At 52.7% G+C, this 21,449-nt stretch overlaps 2 protein-coding genes, 1 long non-coding RNA gene and 1 other non-coding gene across 6 annotated transcripts in view; 1 reads left to right on the top strand and 3 right to left on the bottom strand.

Moving 5' to 3' along the window:
- Nucleotides 1-493, bottom strand: part of MATR3 (matrin 3) — a 26,739-nt gene extending 26,246 nt beyond the window's left edge. Inside the window, exon 1 of one of the 3 annotated variants that reach the window (XM_041417792.1) lies at nt 416-493. In XM_041417792.1, coding sequence (XP_041273726.1) covers nt 416-478 — 63 coding nt within the window. In that variant the 5' untranslated portion in view covers nt 479-493. The other 2 variants (XM_041417800.1, XM_041417781.1) reach the window with 2 other exon arrangements.
- A 2,431-nt stretch (nt 494-2,924) lies between these two features.
- Nucleotides 2,925-4,563, bottom strand: LOC121343301. The gene is made up of 3 exons (XR_005953688.1): nt 4,354-4,563; nt 3,825-4,043; nt 2,925-3,227 (listed from the first exon to the last, which is right to left on the bottom strand). It is a non-coding gene; the product is annotated as an uncharacterized LOC121343301 (long non-coding RNA).
- LOC121343511 lies at nt 3,370-3,572 on the bottom strand. Its single transcript, XR_005953716.1, has one exon. It is a non-coding gene; the product is annotated as a small nucleolar RNA SNORA74 (small nucleolar RNA).
- A 12,162-nt stretch (nt 4,564-16,725) lies between the features above and the next one.
- Nucleotides 16,726-21,449, top strand: part of SIL1 (SIL1 nucleotide exchange factor) — a 94,060-nt gene continuing 89,336 nt past the window's right edge. Inside the window, exon 1 of the mRNA XM_041417956.1 lies at nt 16,726-16,776. The gene's annotated coding sequence lies outside the window, so the exon portion shown is untranslated. The remainder of the gene's footprint in view (nt 16,777-21,449) is intronic.

Below are 21,449 nucleotides of genomic sequence, written 5' to 3' on the forward strand. Positions count from 1 at the left end.
GGCCGCCGCCGGACCCCGAGATGGCGGCGGGCCGGGGGCGCGGCGCCGCTCCTACCTGCGGGCCGGCAGGGACGGAACGCGGCGGCGGCGCCTCCCGCTCGGTGCGGCGCCAACGGCGGGGGAAGGGGACGGACGGACGGACAGCGGGACCGAGGGAGGGAGGGAGAGAGGGACTGGGGCGGCTGCGCGAGCCCCGCGCGCGCCTCGCCGCGCTCGCGAGAGCACGCCCGCCCGCTGCCCGCCTGCTCACGTGCCCGGCGGCGGCCGCCCCGTTCGGCTCCGGTATCGCCGGTGAGTCCGCGCCGCTCCCGCCGCTGGCCGGGACCGCCCGCCCCGCCCGCCGTGAGGGATGTGGGATGGGGACGGGGAGGAGGCGCAGCCGGTACGGCTCTCGCGAGAGGTGGGGGCCGCTCACCGTGCTCTCGCGAGAGCGCCGCTGCACCGCGCGCCACCAGCCCGCCGCCCGCGCTCCGCTCATTGTCCGCGCTCCCGCGGGGCAACATGGGAAGGCGCGGGGGGCGGGGTGGGGCAGTGGCCACGCCCCTCGGGAGGAGCGCCGGGGCCGGGACCGCGGGTTCGCGGCTCCCCTCAGCCGGTTTCGGGGAGCGGTACCGCCGGCACCGCCGCTGCGGGGTGTTCCCGGGGTATCCAAGATGTCCGGGTTATCCAGAGTGTCCGGGATATCCACAGTATCCTCTGATCCCCACGCTGTTCTCTGTGTCCCAGGGCACGCTCACGGGCAGGCAGCCCCGCCCAGCCCGAGGCCGCTCTCCTCAGCGCAGCGCAGGTGTTACCATCGCTAAAATATTCAAAACTGGGCTCTCGCTGGCTGTGAGGCCGTTAGAAGATTCTGGTAAAAAGGCCCTGCAGCCGATGTGCAAGGCTGTGCTGTTCCTCTGATCCAACATTGCCACCTTGTGCTGGATGAGGAGAGGTCCCTGTGCCGCTGCCCTCCTGAAATCGGCGAGTTGTCACCAAAGTACTCGTACAGCCCCTTAAGTGCTATTTGTAATTTGGATTTATTTCGCAGTCAGCATCTTTCTTCCCTATTTAATTTTGGGGCTAAAGAACCGGTCTCTCCGTTAGCCTGGAAGCTGCTGTGCTCCAGCAACTTTAGGAAGATGAGGGTGTGTACATGAACTGAGGGAAAGTTCCAGGGGAAAGGAAAAATCTGCTGCTTCAATTCATCACAGGCTGAGTTTCCTCCTCTGTAAATGGCTGGAGAGCACAAAGAAATAACACAAGGTATTTTTAAAAAATGGAAGTTGTACAATATACGTGCTGAAATAATATTGAAATGCTCAGAGAACAATCACAAGAAATCCAGCTCTTAACAAGCTCAAGGTAAAAAACAATGAAGTGCTCCAAAACAAGCCCATAAATCTCAGTTAACAATCCTCCTGTGCTGTGGTACTGCAGAGTAGTAAAGCAGAGCAAATCCATGCAATCCAGCCACTTTTGCCTAGCAGAAGTCATATATAGATTGCAAAATGTTTGGTTCTCCTAACAGAACCATAAATCACATTGTCAATTCTGAAGTACGAATGCAGGTCCTGCTCCATTTCCTGGCTTTATTTTCCTGCCAGTCTTGGACCTCATGGGTTCTCTCCCAATTCCCTTTGCTGTCCTGCGCTCGAGGTACCAGAGCAGGGCCAAGGTGAATCATCCTGACCTTTATCGATCGCCTCGTGCTGCAGAAGGAGCTGCACAGTGCTGACTGACCCTTCCTGCCAGAGGTGACACCCCAAGCTCCAGACCTCATGCTTGTGCTGACCACTGGAGAACCTTTCAGGACATCCCTATTTTTTATTTCCCAGTTGTGCACAAAGCTGTAAGCTGGACATGCCCCAGAAGCCCACCACATGCCCTGGACTGAGCCCCAGTGTGGGCAGCAGGGGAAGGGGGCATTTTGTCTCTCTACTCTGTGAAGAGACCTCACCATCCCCTAATATGAACCCTAAACTTACACACTAAAGCAGAATAGAATCTGAAAAATATAAAAGCTAAAACTTGAGGCATCACCTGTGCCCCTGTGCTCAGGTGAGAGCCCACCTGCAGAGCTGCCCCAGCCCTGGCCCAGCACAGGGAGGAGCTGCAGCTGCTGGAGCCAGGCCAGAGGAGGCTCCAGGATGGGCAGAGGGATGGAGCAGCTCTGCTGGCAGGAAAGGCTGGCACAGCTGGGAATGTTCACCTGGGGAGAAGCTTTGGGATGATGTATTCCCCATTTTTTACCACTTTTGGGAATACCTGGTCCAGCAGGAGAGCCCCCTGACACAGTGAGTGTTCCTTGGCTGTCAGCAGGCAGGACACCCCCCCCCCCAAAAGGCAGCAGGCACCCAGCCCTGGGAAAGAGGAAAATTGCTGGACACAACATAAATCCACAGGGAAACCCCTGATTAGTTTTGAAGGTGGGATTTGTTCCTACAGAAACAATAGAACTCAGGCTTCAACCACGAAAAACTTTTATTCCCCAATGGTTAGTATTTTAACAAGTATTCCCATGTGCAGTACAAAAAAAAGTGTGTTCAAAGCTCTGGATATTCAGGTGGCAGAAGGGCTCATGGCTAAACTAACAGTGTCAGGGACATTTAAGGAGTCTGGATTATTTCACAAATCCAGCGTTTCCTAGAAGACTGCAAGGAATCCAAAGGGATCTAAATCTCATTTTGCAGAGCAAAACACTCCTTGTGTTCCAACTTTTGCATTTAAATACCATTTTTTTCTGAAGCCCTCTCTGTCCCTCCCCACCAGTTTTTGATGTATTTTACATATCCATCAGCCTTTTCCAACCTTCCTTTGTGGGCTCACTTCCCCCCAGGCCTAGGGATGAGAGCTGGTGCTTCACTACAGCCTCTCCTGTCTCCACTCTCAAATCCTGCTGCATCCAACAGCCTTGTAAGATAATGAAAAACAAACTGAGCAAGTTTAAATATAAATACGTTTAATTGAGGTCATATAAAAATGTATTACCAATAAGCAATGAGAGGAGATTAACAATAAACTCTACAAATAATTCTTGTTATACTTTGCCCCAAATCACCTTTGATGTTTCCAATTCCTACATCCACATCCTGAAAACAAATTCTTTTCCAGCTGCCCCCTTTAAACTGTGGGCTCCAGGTTTCCATCTTCTCAATACCTTTCAAACAAGGATCTTCAAAGCAGCATTGATAGCTTTACTTCTGACCACTCCTGCTGCTCCAGCAAGCCTCACACCAACAATTTACCTGTAATAAAAATCCAACAAAGACAGCTGAAAAGAGGACCCCTATTCAAACCTTAGCATTGACCAGTTAATTAACTGACATTCATTTTTATATAAAAGGTGCACATTAAAATATCTGCAACAGAATTTTCCATTTTCTGTGTGTTGTCTGCATCCAGTCTAGGCTCTAACTCCACGGGCAGGAGTTACTCCACTCTCGGGCATGCAGAGTGCTGCCAAAACCTGGCACCACTGAGCACCAGGACGGCCCCACCGGTGCCAGGAAAGCTCAGCAGCACCTTTCTCTCCCAGCAGCATAACACTGCCACAGGCACTGAGCAGCCACGGGCAGCTGACTACTGCTGGGAGAAAAAACCCAAAACTGGGGGGTTTACAGGGCAGAAAAAACGTGGAGGCACTTCTCTGATGATGCCTACTCTCATCAAGGCTTCATCCAGCAAAAGGGATAAGCTAAACCTAATTGCCGGATAAACCAGCAATGTTATTTCCACGCTGAGGACCTGAGGCTAGCACAGGAGCCAGAAGAGGCGTTTTAGTTAATTCAAGACAGCAAAACAAACATTTTCCCCCATTTCCTCTCACTGGCTCATTGTCACACCTCACCCACGTGGCTCCAGAGCGCTCCCTGTCTCTCACGGGCAGGTTATTCCTTCACATCTCCTCTCCACAGGCTCAAGTGCCCTCCTGGAGAGCCTCCTTGGCTGTCCCAGCACAGCACAGCTTGGGGGTTTCACACACGACAAGGTCGGGCCACCTCAGGGCTGCTCCCGGCCACCGACAGCTGCGGGTCACCGCGGTCCCCCCATCGGCTGAAGGCCTAAAGAGAGGACAGCAGAAACATCGCAAATAATCTATTAGTTCCATCTGTATTCATAAAGTTCAACAGCAGCAGCCTGGCTCATGGCAGAGACAAAAGCCAACACACCGAGCGAGAGGCTGAGGAATTAATGCTGAACAGCACAGCCGAGCAACACCCCCAGTCCCGGGCACCGCGGGCTGCAGGGCTTGTCGGCTGGCAGGAACAGCTAAATAAGAAAAAGTGAGTATTTCAGGTGGCGCCTTCCTTCCCCGGAGCCCCGGTCTCCAGCCCCGCTGCCGCCGTCACCCGTGCCCTGTTTCCCCCTCACCTCATGGCGGCGGCGGCCCCTCATGGCGAGGGAGCCCGGCCCGCCAGAGCCGCTCCTTGCCCGCATGGCGGGGAGCTGAGGGAGCCCGGCCCGCCAGAGCCGCTCCTTGCCCCCATGGCGGGGAGCTGAGGGAGCCCGGCGCGCCAGAGCCGCTCCTTGCCCGCATGGCGGGGAGCTGAGGGAGCCCGGCCCGCCAGAGCCGCTCCACAACCTCACGCCGGCGGGGGCAGAAAAGGAGGCGGCCTCGCCCCGCTGCCGAGGTGATTCCACAGGCACCGCCCCGCTCGCTTCGGCCTCTCCCCCCGGGGCGGGGAAAACCCCTCGATAATCAGTCACAGAGCGTTATGGGCTGGGTGGGACTTTAGTGATCGTCTCGGCCCACTCCTTGCCATGGGCAGGGACGTCTTCCACTATCCCAGGTTGCTCCAATCCCCGTCCAGCCTGGCCTTGGACACTTCCAGCATCCCTGACAGAGCCAGAGCAGGAAATACAGGATCTGTGGAGCTGGGAGAACTGAACTCAAGCACCAGCTCATGGGAAGCAGAGGCTGGTGAGCTGCCTCTGCTTGCCCCTGATGTATCCCACTTCAGGCACAGGAGGTAGAAGTGTCAGCTCAGAAACAGCTACCAGCAACAAAAATCCAGCCGTGAAATAAGCAGAGAAAAAGTTGGGGTGCTGCCAAGTGCCTTGCTGGGAGAAGCACAATTCCACACCTTCCCTGGCTCCACTGGATGCCTAAACATCAGCCCAGTGCTCTGTGTATCCATGTCTGGGCACAGCAGTGTAACTGTGACCTCCCTCGCTGGGGATCCATTCAAAGGAAGTTTTTCTCTGGGCTTTGTGCTCCAGTGAGACACTTCAAGGCCTTTCCAGAAAGCCTGGCATCCCTCCCACATGCTCCTCATGTCCTTATGCTCTCAGAGCTCAGCAACGAACTCAGCTGGAGCTGTGCCTTGCCTCAGGCAATCATCCACTCCAGCTCTGTCTTCAAATGTTTCACGGTCTATTTTCAGCCCAAGGCAGGCAGCTATTCTTCCTGGATGTGGGGTGCTCCTCCCCAACTCCGCCTGATCCTGCCTTGTCCTGGGAAGCTCTGGGTTTATTGTGCCCAGGACACCACTGTGTGCAGGGAGAGAGGCTGGTGCTGAGCAGAAGGAGCTCGGTACTTCCCCTGTAAGTGATGAACCTGGAGAGGAACAGGTTTCCCAGCTATGGCCAGTGCAGCACAGCAAAAAAGAGACAGGTCTGGAGGAGAGACAGGTAAGGGCAGACACAGAGCATTTCATGCTCTTGTTCCTGTGGGTCTCGCTGCCCATGACAGAGGGCATGTGCCCCCACAGGGATGGATGATGACTCTGCTGAGACCCTAAGCCACAGCTTCAGTCTGGAACTGTTTAATTCATTAGCGCAGAATGGGGCCCAAATTAATATGCTTTGTCTCTTTTAATGAGACATTTTCAGCAGGACTGGGGAGATACTTCAAAAGCTTCCTGAATGCCAAATACCAGAACTCAGCAACTCAGTGCCAGGACCAGTCTCTCACTTCCCAGTACATATTCCCTCTGTGTGCCCAGCTTTTCCTCTGCTTGCTGGCCTCAGAGGGGGCCTCAAACAAAGGTCTGCACATCATTTGTGAACTTTGGGTGAAAAGCATCAAACCAGATGAAACACAGCAGGTCTGCCATGAGAGTGAAGCCCTTTTCTGTCACAGGAATGTGCTCTCTGCATTAGTTGCAGCCAGTCCCTGTTGTTCATCTTGGCTTGCTGACCACTAAACAGATCCTCCTTTTCTCCTGCAAGTGTTGTGGCAGTGTCTGAAGGGACTGAGATGCTTTGTTGCTAGCCAGATTAGAGATATGAGTTACTACAAAACAAAAGCCCAGCTAGCCTTCAGGAGAGTTCCTCTAGTCTAGACACAGCCTCCCCTGAGCTCCCTGTGTGCATCCCAGCACAGCCCTGCAGCTTGTGTTCAAAGCAACTCAACAGGCTCTAGAAGCCTGGGTAAATCCTCTGCCGTGTGAATGCTCAGTTGCAGCACAAAGGAGGAATCACATCTGAGTGATTTTGCTCCCATAAATTAGCAGGATGGGTTAAACCAGGACATGAGCACTGTGCTGGCACAGTGCATCCACTCAAGAGATCTGCACTGGCATGGAGCTGTAGTGCTTCAAAATACATGTGCTCCAAGCCTGGGGTGGGACATCCCCCATGTAGCCAAGGTCTGCAGCTTCTGTGGCAGCAAGAGAGATCCTTTACTGTCACCTCAGTCCTGAACACACCTATGCTCAGAGCTTGCTGCCTGCCCCATGTCACTGCTCCAGCTCTGGCACTGCAGGGTTGGTACTGTGATCCTTCTGTACCAATCAGATTTTGGCTCAACACCATTTGGCCACACCATCAGTCACCAGAGAAAAAGACAGAGTAGTACCATGGGAAGAGGAAGAAAATTCAGTAAACCTATGAAAGAAAAGATTTGTGGATGTACATCGTCATTTACCATGGTGGTCACCTCCAGCCCCACAGCAGGTTCAGGCTCTGATGAGAAGAACTTTTGTCCCCCTGGTGTCTGTCATGGCTGGGGACCATGATGATGAAACCTTGTGGGTGTTGGTGCTTGCACTGCCCTATGAGGGACACCAGCCTTGCTCAGCTTCCACACAGCAGAGGTGGTGGGGCAGCCATGGCCTCGGTGGTGCCTTTTCCTCTCTTGGGAAATTCAGGACTCTTTGAGGTGCTGCACCCAGGTCAGGGCAACCCCACAGATGAGCACAGACTGGGACAAGAGCTCATTGACCAGCAGAGTAGGACTTGGAGGATATCATGGATTAAAAGCTGAACATGAGCCAACAATGTACAGCAGGAGCCCAGAAATTCCCCTGTGCTCGGCTGTTGGGAACTCTCCATGTGTGGAGATGTGAGGCTTGACTCCATGTTTTCAGAAGGCTGGTTTATTATCTTATGATATATATTATATTAAAATACTACATTAAAACTATACTAAAAGAACAGAGAGAAAAAGATCATCAGAAGGCTTGAAAGAACAGGAATAGAATGCATAACAAAATCTCGTGACTGCTCACAGCCTTGACACAAGTGGCTCTGATGGGTCAGCAATTGAAAACAATCCACATGGACCAATGGAAGATGCACCTATTGCATTCCACAGCAGCAGATAGTAATTGTTTACATTTCTTTCCTGAGGCTCCTCAGGAGAAAAATCCTGGCAAAAGGATTTTTCAGAAAATATCATGGCTACACTGGGCTGCACCCACAGACGAGTGGGCAGCAGGTGAGGGGGGGATTGTCCCCCTCTACTCTGCCATGAAATGCCCCTGCAGAGCTGCTCCAGCATCAGAAGGACCTGGAGCTGTTGGAGCAAGTCCAGAGAGGCCACGGAGCTGCTGCCAGGGCTGGAGCCCCTCTGCCATGGAGCCAGGCTGGGAGAGCTGGGGGTGCTCACCTGGAGAGGAGAAGGCTCCAGGGAGAGCTCAGAGCCCCTGCCAGGGCCTAAAGGGGCTCCAGGAGAGCTGGAGAGGGACTGGGGACAAGGCATGGAGGGACAGGACACAGGGAATGGCTCCCACTGCCAGAGGGAAGGGATCGATGGGATATTGGGAAGGAATTGTTCCCTGGGAGGGTGGGCAGGCCCTGGCACAGGGCGCCCAGAGCAGCTGTGGCTGCCCCTGGATGCCTGGCAGTGTCCAAGGCCAGGCTGGACAGGGCTGGGAGCAGCCTGGGATATTGTAAGGTGTCCCTGACATGGCAGGGGGAGGAATAAAATTATTTTTATGGTCTCTTCTGACCCAACCCTTTCTGTAATTCCATCATCTCTGACTCCACAGAGGGGCCATTTCCACTTCCCCACTGCCATCACAAGATGGCATTCCAGACCTAAAAGCTGAGCTGGCTCAGCTGATACTTAAGAGACCTTTTCCAGGCCATGGGGTGTCCAGCCCCAGAAGAAGCTGTGGATTTAACCCTGCCTGCTGAGCTCCTCTGCCAGGTCTCAGCCCAGATACCACCTTTTAATCACATCCCTTAATGCCAGGGCTGTGCTTTAGTCAGCGGCACTGAAACACTGCTGCCGTTACTCCATAACCTCTGAGCCACCTAATTGCACTGAGTTAAGCCAGTTATAGTTTTGACAGTGAATGGGATACAGAGCACTTTAATCTTGACCTGCAATACCTCCAGCTCTTGCAGGGCCTCCTATGCCTCCAAGGAGACACTGCTAATCAGACCAAGCCAGGATGTAGTTTAAGACATGGACAAAGGGAGCCAAGGGCAAATCATGAGCGAAATGAACCTGACTCATTTTGTTACAAAGCACTGCTGAAGGTAGAACTGCCTTTTCTTTGCCTGAGAATGATTTGGGAGAGTAGTGAGAAGTCTTTCAGTAATTTATAACTTCAAAATAATAACAAAAAAAAAAATCATTCTTCTTAGATATGTTTTTTAAAAAGAAAACTTATTTTGAGTTAGGTGCATAAAGCACTGGTGCAGTGTGTTATCCTGTGTCTGCTCCCACGTGTGAGTGGGTGCTCCAGGCTACATCCACCAGTTGCTCCCTGCAAGAAGAACCCATGATCCAACCATCTCCTTCCCTGGCCAAGGGCCTGCAGCCTCCCACTGGGGCTTGGTGCCATGTCCTGGGTGCCAGGTCTGCCAGCACAGCTGCCCTGGGGTGGCAGTGGGGCAGGACCTGCTGCTCAGCTGTCTCAGAGGCTGGGGCTGGCTGTGTCCCTCTGGGCAGCTGGGGAAAAGGCTGCTCGGGCTATTCCCTCACAGGGAGCTGGAGCAGCAGCCTCACTTGGTCTGGAGGAAAGAGCAGTTGAGAAGGGTTACATAACCCCCCATCAGCCTGCTAGAGGGGTGGTGCACCAGCAGCAAGGGCACTGCCACCCTGGATGTGGCTGGGTAGGAGCGTGCCCTGCCTGTGGGACCCTGCCTCCCCTGGGCCTGCAGCCCCCCTCTCCGTTCCCCCCTCCATGCCCTCCTGGGTCTCCTGGCCCTGTCAGAGCCTACTGTTTTTGTTGTTCAAAATGCACTCAGGCAGCTCGAGGAGCCCATGCAGCTCCCTCTGTTCGGGGCTGAAAATGCTGCACAGCAATTTCTTTTTCTGTTTCATCTCTGGCAGAGCCCTTGAGCTTTGCTCCCTTCCTTTTCCATCCTCCTCTCCTTCTGAGCTTCTCCCTGGCCCAGTCTCCTTCCCTGCTGTCCCCTTCTGCACCTATTTAACACCCATGTTTTCTGTCCTCTCCTTCAGTGCTCCTACCACAAGCCACAAGCTCTGCTATTCATCTACCAGATCCTAAACCACTGCCTCAGTGTGATAAAAGTGATCTGCTAATCCTGGGGAGAGGATCCTCCAGGATGCAAACCCCTGCTGGGATCTGTGGCAATTCCATGGCATCAACCACAGGGTACAAGAGGGGGCTGCAGCTGCCTTGCCCCGAGTGTGAGCACCACAATCAGCTCACCTTAGGAATTCATACCTGCACAAGGCCCACCAAACACACCTGTGTCCTTCCAGTGCCCCACCAGGTCTCTTGGCAGCAAGGGATTTGCTTTATTCTGTGAGTTTTATAAAGCCTGACTCAAATCCCAGAGATTTCAGGCAGTGCTGGCACCCAGAGTGGGGTGGTGTGAGCACAGCCCTGGGGTCAGGTGCTGGGGACAGATGGGTGGGCACATCAACCCAGTGTTTTAGAGCAGAGCTAACTAGGAAGCTTATGCCATTAAGAAAAAAAGAAAACCAATAATCATTCTTAATTAGGACAGAAACCCCCAGATAGGCTTTTTTAAAGAAAATGCCTAAAAATAACATTTTTGCTTTGATTTGAAAACTATTTTTTGCTCTTCAGACTGTAAGATAAAACACATTTGAATTGATGATGCATTTCACAGCAAAAATACATCCCTTTTCATCTTGAAAATGCTGAAATGGGTTGTTACAAAATTTTCAACGTTTACCCCCTTTCTTAAAAACAAAATTTTTAATTTAGATGAAATGTCTTTTTTTTTTTTTTTTTTTCCCTAATGGAAACTCTTGATTACATTTTTACCCAACAGCTCCAATTAGAATTAACAATTACAGCTGATTCTTGATGGGGTGATAAACAGCTGGACTGCACAGCCCTCTCCACTCTGGGACTTCCAAACAAACCCCAGCCCTGTCAGTTTAGCCTTCTGCAACATTTTAGACTTGTCTAGTCACTGGAATTTATTTTTCTCTCTTTTTTCCCCACCCTTTCTCCTCTGAGGGTTAGTTTTTACCAGTGCAGCATCTCTAACAGTCAGGGAACTTCACAGTGAGTTGAGATCGCATTGATTTCTCGAGGAAGAAGCCGCATACTAATTTTTCCTATTCTCCTCCCTTGAGGAACACAGGTAGCAGCTCCAGGAAGGCAGTTGGGTTTGTAGATACTATGTTTACCTGCTGGCTGACAGGGAAGTCTGAGGTCTGTGGGACCATCATGGGACACGAGGAGATGCTGGGAAAGCACATGGGATTAAAGCAGAACAGGTTAAACCTGAGAGAAGCATCAGATGAGGATCAGGGAATGGATCAGTCCATGCTATGCTGCCAGAGCTTCCCCCTGCCTCCAGGATGATCCTCACACCCCCAGCTCTGTGGGGCAAGGGAAGGAGCACTGGAGCAGTGTGAATGGAGAGGAAGGGACTATGGTGGAGGGGAAGGGAAGATGTCAGAGTCTGCTCTTAAAGCCCCAAACCCTCTGTTCCAGGCACCCAGGCAAGTTTGTCCAGCCTTTGCAGGCAACTTCCAGAGAGCCAAGAGGCACTGGGGCATCCTCCTTCAGGGAACTAGTGTCCCCAGTGCCACTGTGACTCCTGGGCTGCTGTGTCCAGTGCTTTTCATGGCTGCTCATCCCTGGCTCCACACTGTCAATGGCTGATCTTCTCTCCCTGGAAACAAGCCCATGGCCTCTGCCTGTCCCACCTTGCCCCTCCCACTCCCCTGCCAAGCAGTTATTACCTTCTTGGACAAACCTGAGATAGTATTAAATGAGAGGGAGGTTTTCATACACAAATGTCCCTGTGATTAATGGATTAAGAGATTCTGTGCAAATTAAAGCCTTTCTTCAAAATTCACACATTCAGCTCTTCAGCTGTTGCTCTTTCCTGTCTAGTCCTTTACAGAAGTGCCGGTGGGCCTTGCTTGCCCCATCCCTTGCTGCAGTTTTTTCCCCACAGTGACCCAGGGATTTCCCCCAAATCTTTCACCCCACTGAGTCCTGGGCAGACCCTGCTGCTCCTGTACCAGCACTGTGGAGAAGAAGATGCTGTGAGCACAGCTTGTTTATATACAAAACCAGCCCAAGAGAGGGGCTGTAAATTCCTCTTTATTTCCGTATTTATCATTGCAGCTCAGATGGATGAGGAACCCAATGGAAAGTTTAGATGAAACAGAGAAGAAATGAAAAGCTGTTGGCAAGCGGCGGCTCAGCTGAGACTGGCAGCCTCAAGGGCTTCCAGAAGGAAAAAGGCTTTCAATTCCTGCACTGCTGCTCCATAACAACCCAATTTTCCTGCCAGGCCAGGAGGGGTGGGGCAGCTGGGGAGCCCTGCCCTGCTGTGATCCCACCCCAGGGAAATGGACCTGAGACCCCAAAGCAGCAGTTTGGTCTTGTTGATGTTTGACAGGGCTGATTTCTTCCCAGAGCAGCAGCAGAATGTGGCTGTGGAGGCTCCATAAGGGGTCTTCGGGTGATGGGCACTGTGGTCACCTGCGCTGTGGTGGAAAGGAGCTACAAAGGCTTTGCTGGACACCTTTGGAACATCCAGTGCTGGGTGTTGGTGATGGATGATGATTTAAAGCCCATTTGTGCAGGGAATAATGGCTTATAACCATCCCCTCTCCTTTGGTGGTGTGACACTGCTGAGATGGGTGGTCTCATGTTTCCACCTCAGGGGAGGTGTTTTATTAATTGCCCCTGCCCTTGCTCCTGAGCCCTTGTGTGCTGTGATGTGGACGTGCTTCAAACACTGTGAAGCGAAGGTGGCAGCCGGGATGTGGCTCCAGGGGGAGGCAGCCAGGGAGGCAGGGATGGGTGCTGCCCACAGCTGTCCAGTGATCTGAAGCCTTCAGCCCTGGGAGGGACTGATCGCCCCCTGGCCAGTGGAGTCTGACTCTGCTGGGGGACAACCAGGACTGTGTGTATGTGACCAGAGTCTGTTCCGTGGGGAGGAGGCAGGGGATCGAACTGTCCCCTTGCTACCTAATGGCCCTCTGCACTGGCCAATTTTTCACCCAGATCCCTGCTTGAGCACCCATAAAGGCCCCTGCCCAGGTCATTGGCATGATGGCTTCTAGAAAAGGATCCCTAGGATCGCTGCCCCTGCCTGGTCACAGCTGAGCTGGTGGCACTAAAAACTTGAGTTTCCCTTCACACCCCTCCTGTACCTGCAGGTCCCTGTGCTCTCACTATGGGTTTTATTCTCCTCTCTGCTTTCTCCTCATTTGTGCCCGGCTCCAAAGGAGGGCATTGGGAATTGATGACTGTCTAGCCTTCGCTGATTTAATCCAAAGCCGGTACCGGGCGGGAGCGAATGAGGGCAGCCCGGGGGCCCCTGCGTGCCGCGAAGCACCGGAGGTGCCGACCAGCGCCGTTAATAACCGGGAGCGAAACGCGGCGGCCACCCGGCATCGCCCGTCTCACCCAGGCACAGTCCGCCCCGCAGCTGGAGCTGCCACGGGGACAGAGCTGTCCTGGGGACACGGCCGGAGGCAGAGGAACCGTCAGGCTCTGTCACCCGGCGGGCGCTGACCCCGAGCTGTGCCGCTGCTGCACGGGCAGCAGCTCACCCGTGAGCCCTGTGCTGCGCCCCGCCGGCAGAGCCCTTCCAGAGCAGGGATGGCCCCTGGGCTCATCGCATCCCACTTATGGCTCCAGAGCCTCCGAGGGACTGACGGCAAAAGCCCTTGCATGAGTGTCTTTTTTTGGCAGTGAATGAAATAGGATTCGTGCTGGTGGTGATAAGAGACTGCAAGATGGACCCGTCTGATCCTCACAGCAATTTAGAGAGGCTGATGCTGACATGGCAGAACAAGTCCTGCAATAGCCTTCATGTCCCAGCACACAAAATGGGTGAGAAAAAACATTTTTAAAAGTGACTGGGGAAACTCTGTAGCTGTGATGCCATCCTATCTCAAGCCCAGGGTTCCTCTCTGGACTCTTTGGAATCACATGTACTCCAAAAATGCTCTGCTCTGAACTCAGCCTGGGTCATGACTCATGTCTTGGGCTGTAAAAATGCATTTCATCGTGTCAGCACGGAAAGTGGCTGTGGGCAGCGCTCTGGCAGCGGTGAGGCCGGCCAGGGCAGGCTGTTCAACAATTACACCCACTGCAGCTCAAATTCCATCTCACATTTTGTTACAGCACACAAAAAAGGCTCAGGGGAAGGAAAGGCTGGAGGGGAAAAGTGTTTCACTTAAAAATCCTGGTAGGACTCTATGCAGAGGCTTGTCTGGCCACGTATCCATCTATTTAAGTGCAAGTGCAAAGCCTGGACCTGCCACCAAGAAATGTGACCTCAAGAGTTTCCTGCAGCCTGTGGAGTTTGCTTTGAATGCAGGAGAGACACCTCTCATGCTCATCCTGGCATCCTTCCAGAAGGAAGAGGGCAACTGAACCCTCTGGATGTCTCTGCCTTGCTGTGTTAAACAGCGTCCATGGCTTTTCCCCAACCAAAACTACTTGCAGGTACTTTTAATATGAAAATATCACCAAAAATGAAGAGTTACCTGTCAAGGGGCAGCACTGTGAGGCTTCACAGCACTGGCACCTTGTGACTTAATTTTGCTTTTGGACTTAAATGTCCAATTATGTGTCTGGGGGTGTTTAGCACCAGTCAGGTAATTTTATTTGTGACCAAATTTGGGACACATTGCCACAACTGAACTACTGGAGAAGCCAAACAGCCTCAAGGAGAGGAGCCTGGTGGCTTCAGACGAGTATATGGCAGTCCTAGGAACAAACCCACATACCTTTTCCTGAAGAAAATCTGGATTCCTTAAAGGAAGGGGTTTAACCAGGAGGGATCAATCCATGAAGAGCAGTTGTCCTGTTGCTGCTGCTGTCCAGGACAGAGAGATGCTGTGTCCTGAGGGACAGGGGCTCAGTGCCTGTCAAAGCCCTGGGCATACCAAAGCCCAGGAGCAGCTGCAGACAGAGCCAGCTGAAGGATTCCTGCTGCCTCCACCAACACTGCCCGCGATTCATCAATTACCTATCTGCTTAGTCCTTTTCTCCATCCTTTTACAATCTAAATAGCACATTTTATAGTCACTGCTAAGTGATGTGATCAACATCAATTACCTACTAAAAGAGAATCAAGTCTTGATTTAAAATTAAGTGCTGCATTTTCCCATGTTCTTTATATGTAGCCAACAGAATAATTGCAGTGACATAAAAACTAATTACACAACTCCACAATTAGGCCTCCCTCCTAGTGCTGTGATTGTCTTTAAGTATACTGATGAAAAATTACTCCCAGTCCCAAATTACTCTCTCGCACCCATCTTCTAATACCTTTTGAAAAAGCCCTCCACCCCACCAGACCAAAGAGAGGAACTTCAGATGCAGAAGGTAATACATGCAGAGTGTATTTTCTTATCTCTTAGATGTGGGAGCGGTTTCAGATGTGGGATTCGGTTGGGATTGCCCAGGGATGCAGCAGTGCCTCTCTGGATGGACTGAGCATCTCAGTGAGGCTTCCCAAAATGCCTGGTGGTGGTGTGCCAGCACCCTGAGACAAGCAGGGAGAAAATCCTCTTCCCAGTGCCCCAGCTGGCATTTGGCTCCTGGGCTGCAAGCAGAGAGACCAGTCCCGCCTGGCTGCCAGCCTTGGGCTTGGTGTGTGGAGCCCAGAAGGAGGAGGAAGAGGCTGAAGTACAGCAGTACTTTCCCCCATCCAAAGGCCAGGGCTTACACCCAGGCAGCAATCACGTAGCTGCCTGAGAAACCATAAACCCCAACAAAAATCATAAACATCAATAAAGCTCTAGTGCACTCCTGACAGGCTTTGAGGGATTTGATTCCAGATTATGTTTTTGAGATGTTTACAACCAACCTGGAAAGATTGAAAATATTCAATTACTGGCAAGGAGAGCTGAGATTTGCTTACAGTCAATCTCCTGCCTCCAGGATCACACTGAGTGCCAGCAGTGAAACAAAGCACGGGTAAGCAGAGCCGTGGGGACAGTGGCCCAGGGACAGGTCCCTCTTGTGTCACTGAGCACCTTTCACTAGATGATTAAGCACTGCAGGTTTAATTTTGGGGCTGGCATGTTGGTTTTGGCTGCTGTGCAGTGGAACCCATGGCCTGTACCTCATCCACAGCCCAGCCCTCACCTGGGAGGGCTGCACAGCTTGTCTCTGATTTTCCATCATTTCTGCAATGCCATCACTCAGTTGCAGTCGGGAGAGGGGTGGGAAATGCTTTGGCATGATTTTAATCAGCAGAGTGCTTTGAGTGAATGAGGTGAGGGCACCAGTGAGCTCCCTGTGCCTTCTCTGACTTTCTCACCTCATTTCAGCATCAGCCAGGGGTGCCAAGGCTGAGAATTTACACCCTTGTATTTACCTGAAACCTCACTACCTTCCTCAAAACCTGTGAAAAATAAACGGGGTGGTGAAGTAGCCTGCGGCAAGTATGATGTGATGTGTAAAGCCAACATCTCCAGATCATTGTGAATATTCCCTTCTGATCCCCAGCACCCATCCCAGATATTCCCACCTTGTCACCGACCCGGAGCACCCAGTGCCACCTCCAGCCCTTCCTTGGACATCTACAAAGCAGGGGACTCCAACACCTCCGTGAGCAGCCCCTGCCAAGGCCTGACCACCCTTTCCACGGAGAAATTCCTCCAGAAGTCCAACCTAACAGGATGCACAGAGGCGCGCCAAACCAGGCACTCCTGTCTGTCCCCTCCTGAGGGACAGATCCTGCAGCACGGGGCTGCTGCTGCCCGCAGCCCGGGACAGGCCGTTCCCACAGACAGGGAGGCTCCTGCCCGCCCAGTGCAGCCCCGGCTTCCGAGGCCCGGCCCGGCACACGGCTCAGCCCGGCGAGCCCAGCCCGGGACATGGCTCAGATCGGCCCGGGCCACGGCTCAGGCTCAGCCCGGCGAGCCCAGCCCGGGACACAGCGGGGCCAGGACAGCCGCGCCACCGCCGCCTCACGGGGCACAGGCGGGGCCGGGGGCGGGGCCAATAGCAGGGGGCGGGGCAAAGGGCGGTGCTGACAGAACGGGCCGGGTCAGGGGGTGTGGCCAAGAGTGGGGCTGGGCTGAGTGGGTAGGGCGGTGCTAAGGGCGGGGCCAAGGGCACGAGCTGAGCCAGTAACGGCGCTGATTGGCTGGAGGGGGGCCGGGCGGAGCGTGCGTAGTGCGGAGCGGTGAGTCGGAGTGGGGGGGGTTGCGGTGGGCGGTGTTGCTGGTGCCCCGCGGGGGCTGGGCCGTAGCTCCGGGTCGGGGACCCGCGGTCCCGGACGGAGCCTGGTCCCGGCCCCGAGCCTTGGTCTCGGCCCCATGAGCACCGGCCGCTGCCTCCCCTGCTCTGCCCTCGCGCGAGCGGAGCTGGCGGCGAGGCCTTGCCGGGGTGGGGGCTGCCCGCCGGCCGGCTCCCCCCAGAGCGGCCGTGGCCGGGCCGTTGGGGACGGTTTGTGTGCGGCCCCGGGGGCAAGGCAGGCCTGGCAGCGCAGGCAGCCTCTGCGGCTGCAGTGTTGCAGCGGGCCCTGTGAGGGCACACAGTCGGGGCAGGTCAGGGATTCCTTACATTGAAGGGTTTTAAACAAAAATAGTTAAACGTAAGTTTCCCCCAACGGGCACAATTTGGATTCTGCCCGGAGCACGAGGCTGGGCTGCCTGACCTCCGGCCTACTGTGTGCTCAGGCTGTTGTGGAATAAAAATGTGCTGGAAAAATTGGAGTAGCTCTGGGATATTAAAATGGATGTTTCTTCAGGGTGTGCGCTCTGTAACACAAGGTCTGAATTTTAAAACAGTTTTAATTGTTTTGGTACAAGCCTGCATATGGTTCTCTGGATGGAGAGCTGGTGAAACGATGCACTCCACAAGGCCAGGAAGGGAACACTGAGCAAATGGGATTTTGTATATAAACACTGTTTGGAATGTTGCCTTCAAATGTTTAAGTTCAGTGGTTGACTAACACTTGCATTAGGAGTGATCTTTGACAGAGCTCTGATGCTGCCTGCCTTCAGGCGGGTCAAGTTCTACAGACACAATTTCTTAAGGCCAAGTTATTCTGCAGTGTTTTTCTGCTAGAACTAACCCAGTCCAAGTACAGCGCAGAGGCAGAGCTGCCTGTGCCGGTGCTGCTCAGTATACCTGCCAAAGGAGGCTAATCTGCAGAGGCATTTCTGCGGTGGAGCTGTCTGTGGAAAAGGCTGGCAGGAGCCCTTTAAGTGCAGATAGTGTCCAGAGGATGCTCTTTTAGGAGACGATGACACGCCCTGTCACTTACCCAACGTGCTGCCGCAGTGCTCCTGCCTCCCTGTGATCATTTGAATTCATTTGTTCTCTGGGAGTAGCACTGTTAAGGAATGCGCTTCTAAGTTTCTCTCTTTTCTTTCCTCCAGTCCTGCCTTAGAATGACCCAGCCTGGTCCCCTTTGTTTTTCAGCAGCCTCTAGGGCATTTCTATGGTGGAAGTATCCAAAATACTGTCCCAGAAACTTCAGTGTAGGAGTCCAGCTAGTAGAGGTGAGGGAGCAGTGTTGCGAGTTCCTGGACGCTGCTGTCTGTGTGGCCATGTGTTTACTAAACTTGAAGGGATATAAATATGATTCTTGGGAAGAAATCAGCTGGAAACAATTCCTGGTGAACTGTCAGAACAGCCTTTGAACCCACAGTGTTGTCCCTGTGTCCTGAAGCAGCATAAGAACAGCGCTGGCGCTACTGCCACCACCTTCTTCATTTTTACAGTGGAGAATTCCTTTAACCTGAGCAATAAAACACCTGGAAAACTCCAGCACCCCCAAACCTGTCTCTGTCTGCTTCTGCAGATGGGTTGGGCAGATGGGGTTGAAAGCACAGCAGCCATACCTTGAGAATTTGTGAGGCAGTGGAATACTGGAATAAATTTAGGGATAATAGTCAACCTTTCCATGTGCTAATCGCCTGAACTACTGACTCCCTCCGTGGCTTTTGTAACCCACCTCAGCTCTTACACTCAGCGTTCTCTCTGAGAAATAACGGTCGACTCGGGCTCGTGAGGGAGGTGAATCAGCTTTAATTAAGATTTAGTTGAGCACTTTGTTGATAGGTTCTCAATAGCTGGTTGCTATTTTTTATGAATACACAGATATTCTTAGCACCTGCAGTGGGAAGTGACACAAGGCTGGGGATCTCTGGGAACCAGCCCTGCCAAGGGAGACGGCGCCTGCTCACCGCAGCTTTGTCAGATCTATTCTGGCTGTGGTTCGTGAGGCAGCTCAGCAAAACCCCAAATCCCTCTGAGTCTTTGGGAAATCTGAAATGTTCCTGAGAGCTAAGCCCTGCTTTTGCATGAGATTTGTAGCTTTTGCCCCCTCGCTGGATTTCTCCCAAGCTGCTGGTTGGGTTTAGCGCAGCTGTGTTCTGGCGGTACCAGCTGCTGTCACCTGCTTTGTACCATCTTGTGGCAATGACTTCAATGGTTTTCAACGACTGTCCCCTCAAATTAAAGTGTCTGGGGTAGGCAGGGCTGGGTCATGGCCCCTGTGGGGTTCAGGCAGTGCAGAAGTGGGTGGGGCTGTGTGGGGTGGGAGGGGAGGAGGGAAGCTGGGGAGCTGTGCCCTTCCCCAGGCCAGCATCCCATTCCCTGCTGGCTTCTCTGCTGCAGCAGAGGTGGCAAATGAAGCTTGATGAGCTTTGTTTGTGAGGGGGAACAAAGGCGTGAATGGAAACGGCCACAGTGGTGCTAGGTCTGTGTTGTGTGGGTGCCCCTCAGCAGGATGAGGAGCTCTGTTGTATTTTGGGGAAGAGAAGGCTGTTCATTTGGCTTTGTGACTGCTGTAGGAGTAGCCAGATGGAGGATGCTAAAATGAAATACCAGGCTGGAACAGCCTCCTTGTCTGTGCCCTTGTCCTGAGCCAGGTGAGAGATGCTTGGCTCCAGGCTGGACAGTGGTGGATGGTAATGCAGATCTGGACAGGGCCCAGTTCCCTGTGGGCCTTGATGGAATCCCACTCTCAGAGCCTGACAGCTCATCTGACTTGCCCTTGCAGCAAACTGAGCAGTGAGTTTGTTTCTTGCCTTCACAGAGTGGGGAGCCCCATGGCTGGTTGTCCTTGTAAGTAAACCCTGTTAAAATCTGAGAGCTGGTACTGGCCCTGGAGGGAGCGGGGATGGAGAAACCCCTCCACAGCTGGTATGGGGCAGCATGTTTTATACTGCTGACTGCTCTGCTGGCTGGCCAGACCCTCTGGTTTGTTGGTAACTCAGAGCTGATACCCAGCACAGATACCCAGTCAGTTATTTTATTTTCCTGGATCACAGAGTGGTGTTCAGCTCTTTGGAGCTGTGGTGTCACAGTGCTGGCACGTTTAGTTTGGTCCCCAGTTTTCCCCGGGTTCCCTCTGTCTGGAGAGCTTTTCCCTGGACTCTGTTTGTGTACTTGATCTCTGTTTGTGCTGTTTCCAAGTGCACTTCTTTGCATTGTTTTCCTTGCTTTTCTTCTATTGATTTGTGGGTGTTTTGGGAACTTTTCTTCAGTTTATCAATTCTGATCATGACCTCCAGAGTGCTTCCAGCTCTGAACTCCTGGGCATCCGTTCAGGTTTTATAAAAGTGCTTTCTCTTTTGTTGTTCAAACTATTAATGCAGAGGTTGAACAGAAGCAGACTTGGGTTGAGCTCCCAGGACCCATACGCAAGGATTTCTCTTGTGGTGACAAGGAATTGCTGATAGCTACCCCTCAAGTGTGTGGGGTTGATTTGCTTTGGTTGGTCTTTTTTTTCTTATTAATGAGCACTCGGCCTCATGAAGGTGGGCTTGGCCAGACCCAGCTCCTCTGGCTTTTGAAAGCATCAGATGGATAGAGTGAAAAGCCTGCTTTGTGCTGGTCAGAGGTATGATGGGCAGGTCTCTGTAGGGGGGGGATTGTGCTTTCCTTCTGAAGGCTGAGGTGGTTTTTAAGAGCTTTCATGAACTTTATTCACCTGGGGCTTCTTGATGACGCTTGCTGGGGCTGGCACAGCTCCAAGACAATCCTCAGCCCTGCTTCCCACTCAGAGCTGCCTCAGCAGTGGGCTGTGCATGGGGGAAGTTGTGTCCAGCATCTCCTGCTCCCCTTTTCTCTTCATAGGTCTCTCCTCAGTGATATTTGGGCTTGTCTGTAGTGGCTTAGGTAGCAAAAATAAATTTTTCTCCTCAAGCAATCCAAATTCCTTGTGTGGTTGCTCTTCTCTGAAAGAAAGAAAGCTACTTGTTCTGGAGAAATTGACACTCATTTTTATTCCTAAATAGTGTGTCATGGTGGGTGTGGTTGCAGGATACCTCATTGCACCAGGCCTCTGCTGTCACCTCAGTGCCAACTGCTTAAGGAAGAGGAGTTACTTGAGCTGAAATAGATTTTACTGGAGCAAACATCACTGCCCAAGCAGGTCCAGCTCTACCCTCCCCGAGTCCTGTGAGTACTGTGCTGCTGGGCTCAGCTGCCTGAAGTTCAAGAATTGGTCCTTTTCTGAAGTGCTATTCCATCTTTCTTTGCACATGGGTGTAACTGTGGGGTGAAATTTGGGCCCTACCGAATTTAGGGATAACACAGGATTCCTCTGTGGTGTTCATGTCTTCCTCCTCTCCAGGCTGGTAACTTGTAGTACCCAGCTGTTCACTCCAGCTGTGCTTCAGGGACACATCAACAGTATGGAGACACTGTGCCCTCTTTTTTCTCCTATGTTGGTCCATGGCTGGTGGTAGAGTCATGGAATCATGGAATGTTCGGAGTTGGAAGGCACCCACAAACATCATTGTGTCCAACTTGGTGGATGCCCTGACCTAATTTCAGTTCCAGGGGAGAAAATTCAGTCTCCCTAAAACCTTCCTATGGCTTCTGTTGGATTCTTCCTCA

The sequence above is a fragment of the Onychostruthus taczanowskii genome, unplaced genomic scaffold (assembly GCF_017590055.1).
Source record: "Onychostruthus taczanowskii isolate IOZ18803 unplaced genomic scaffold, ASM1759005v1 scaffold107, whole genome shotgun sequence".
Classification (NCBI taxonomy): Eukaryota; Metazoa; Chordata; class Aves; order Passeriformes; family Passeridae; genus Onychostruthus; species Onychostruthus taczanowskii.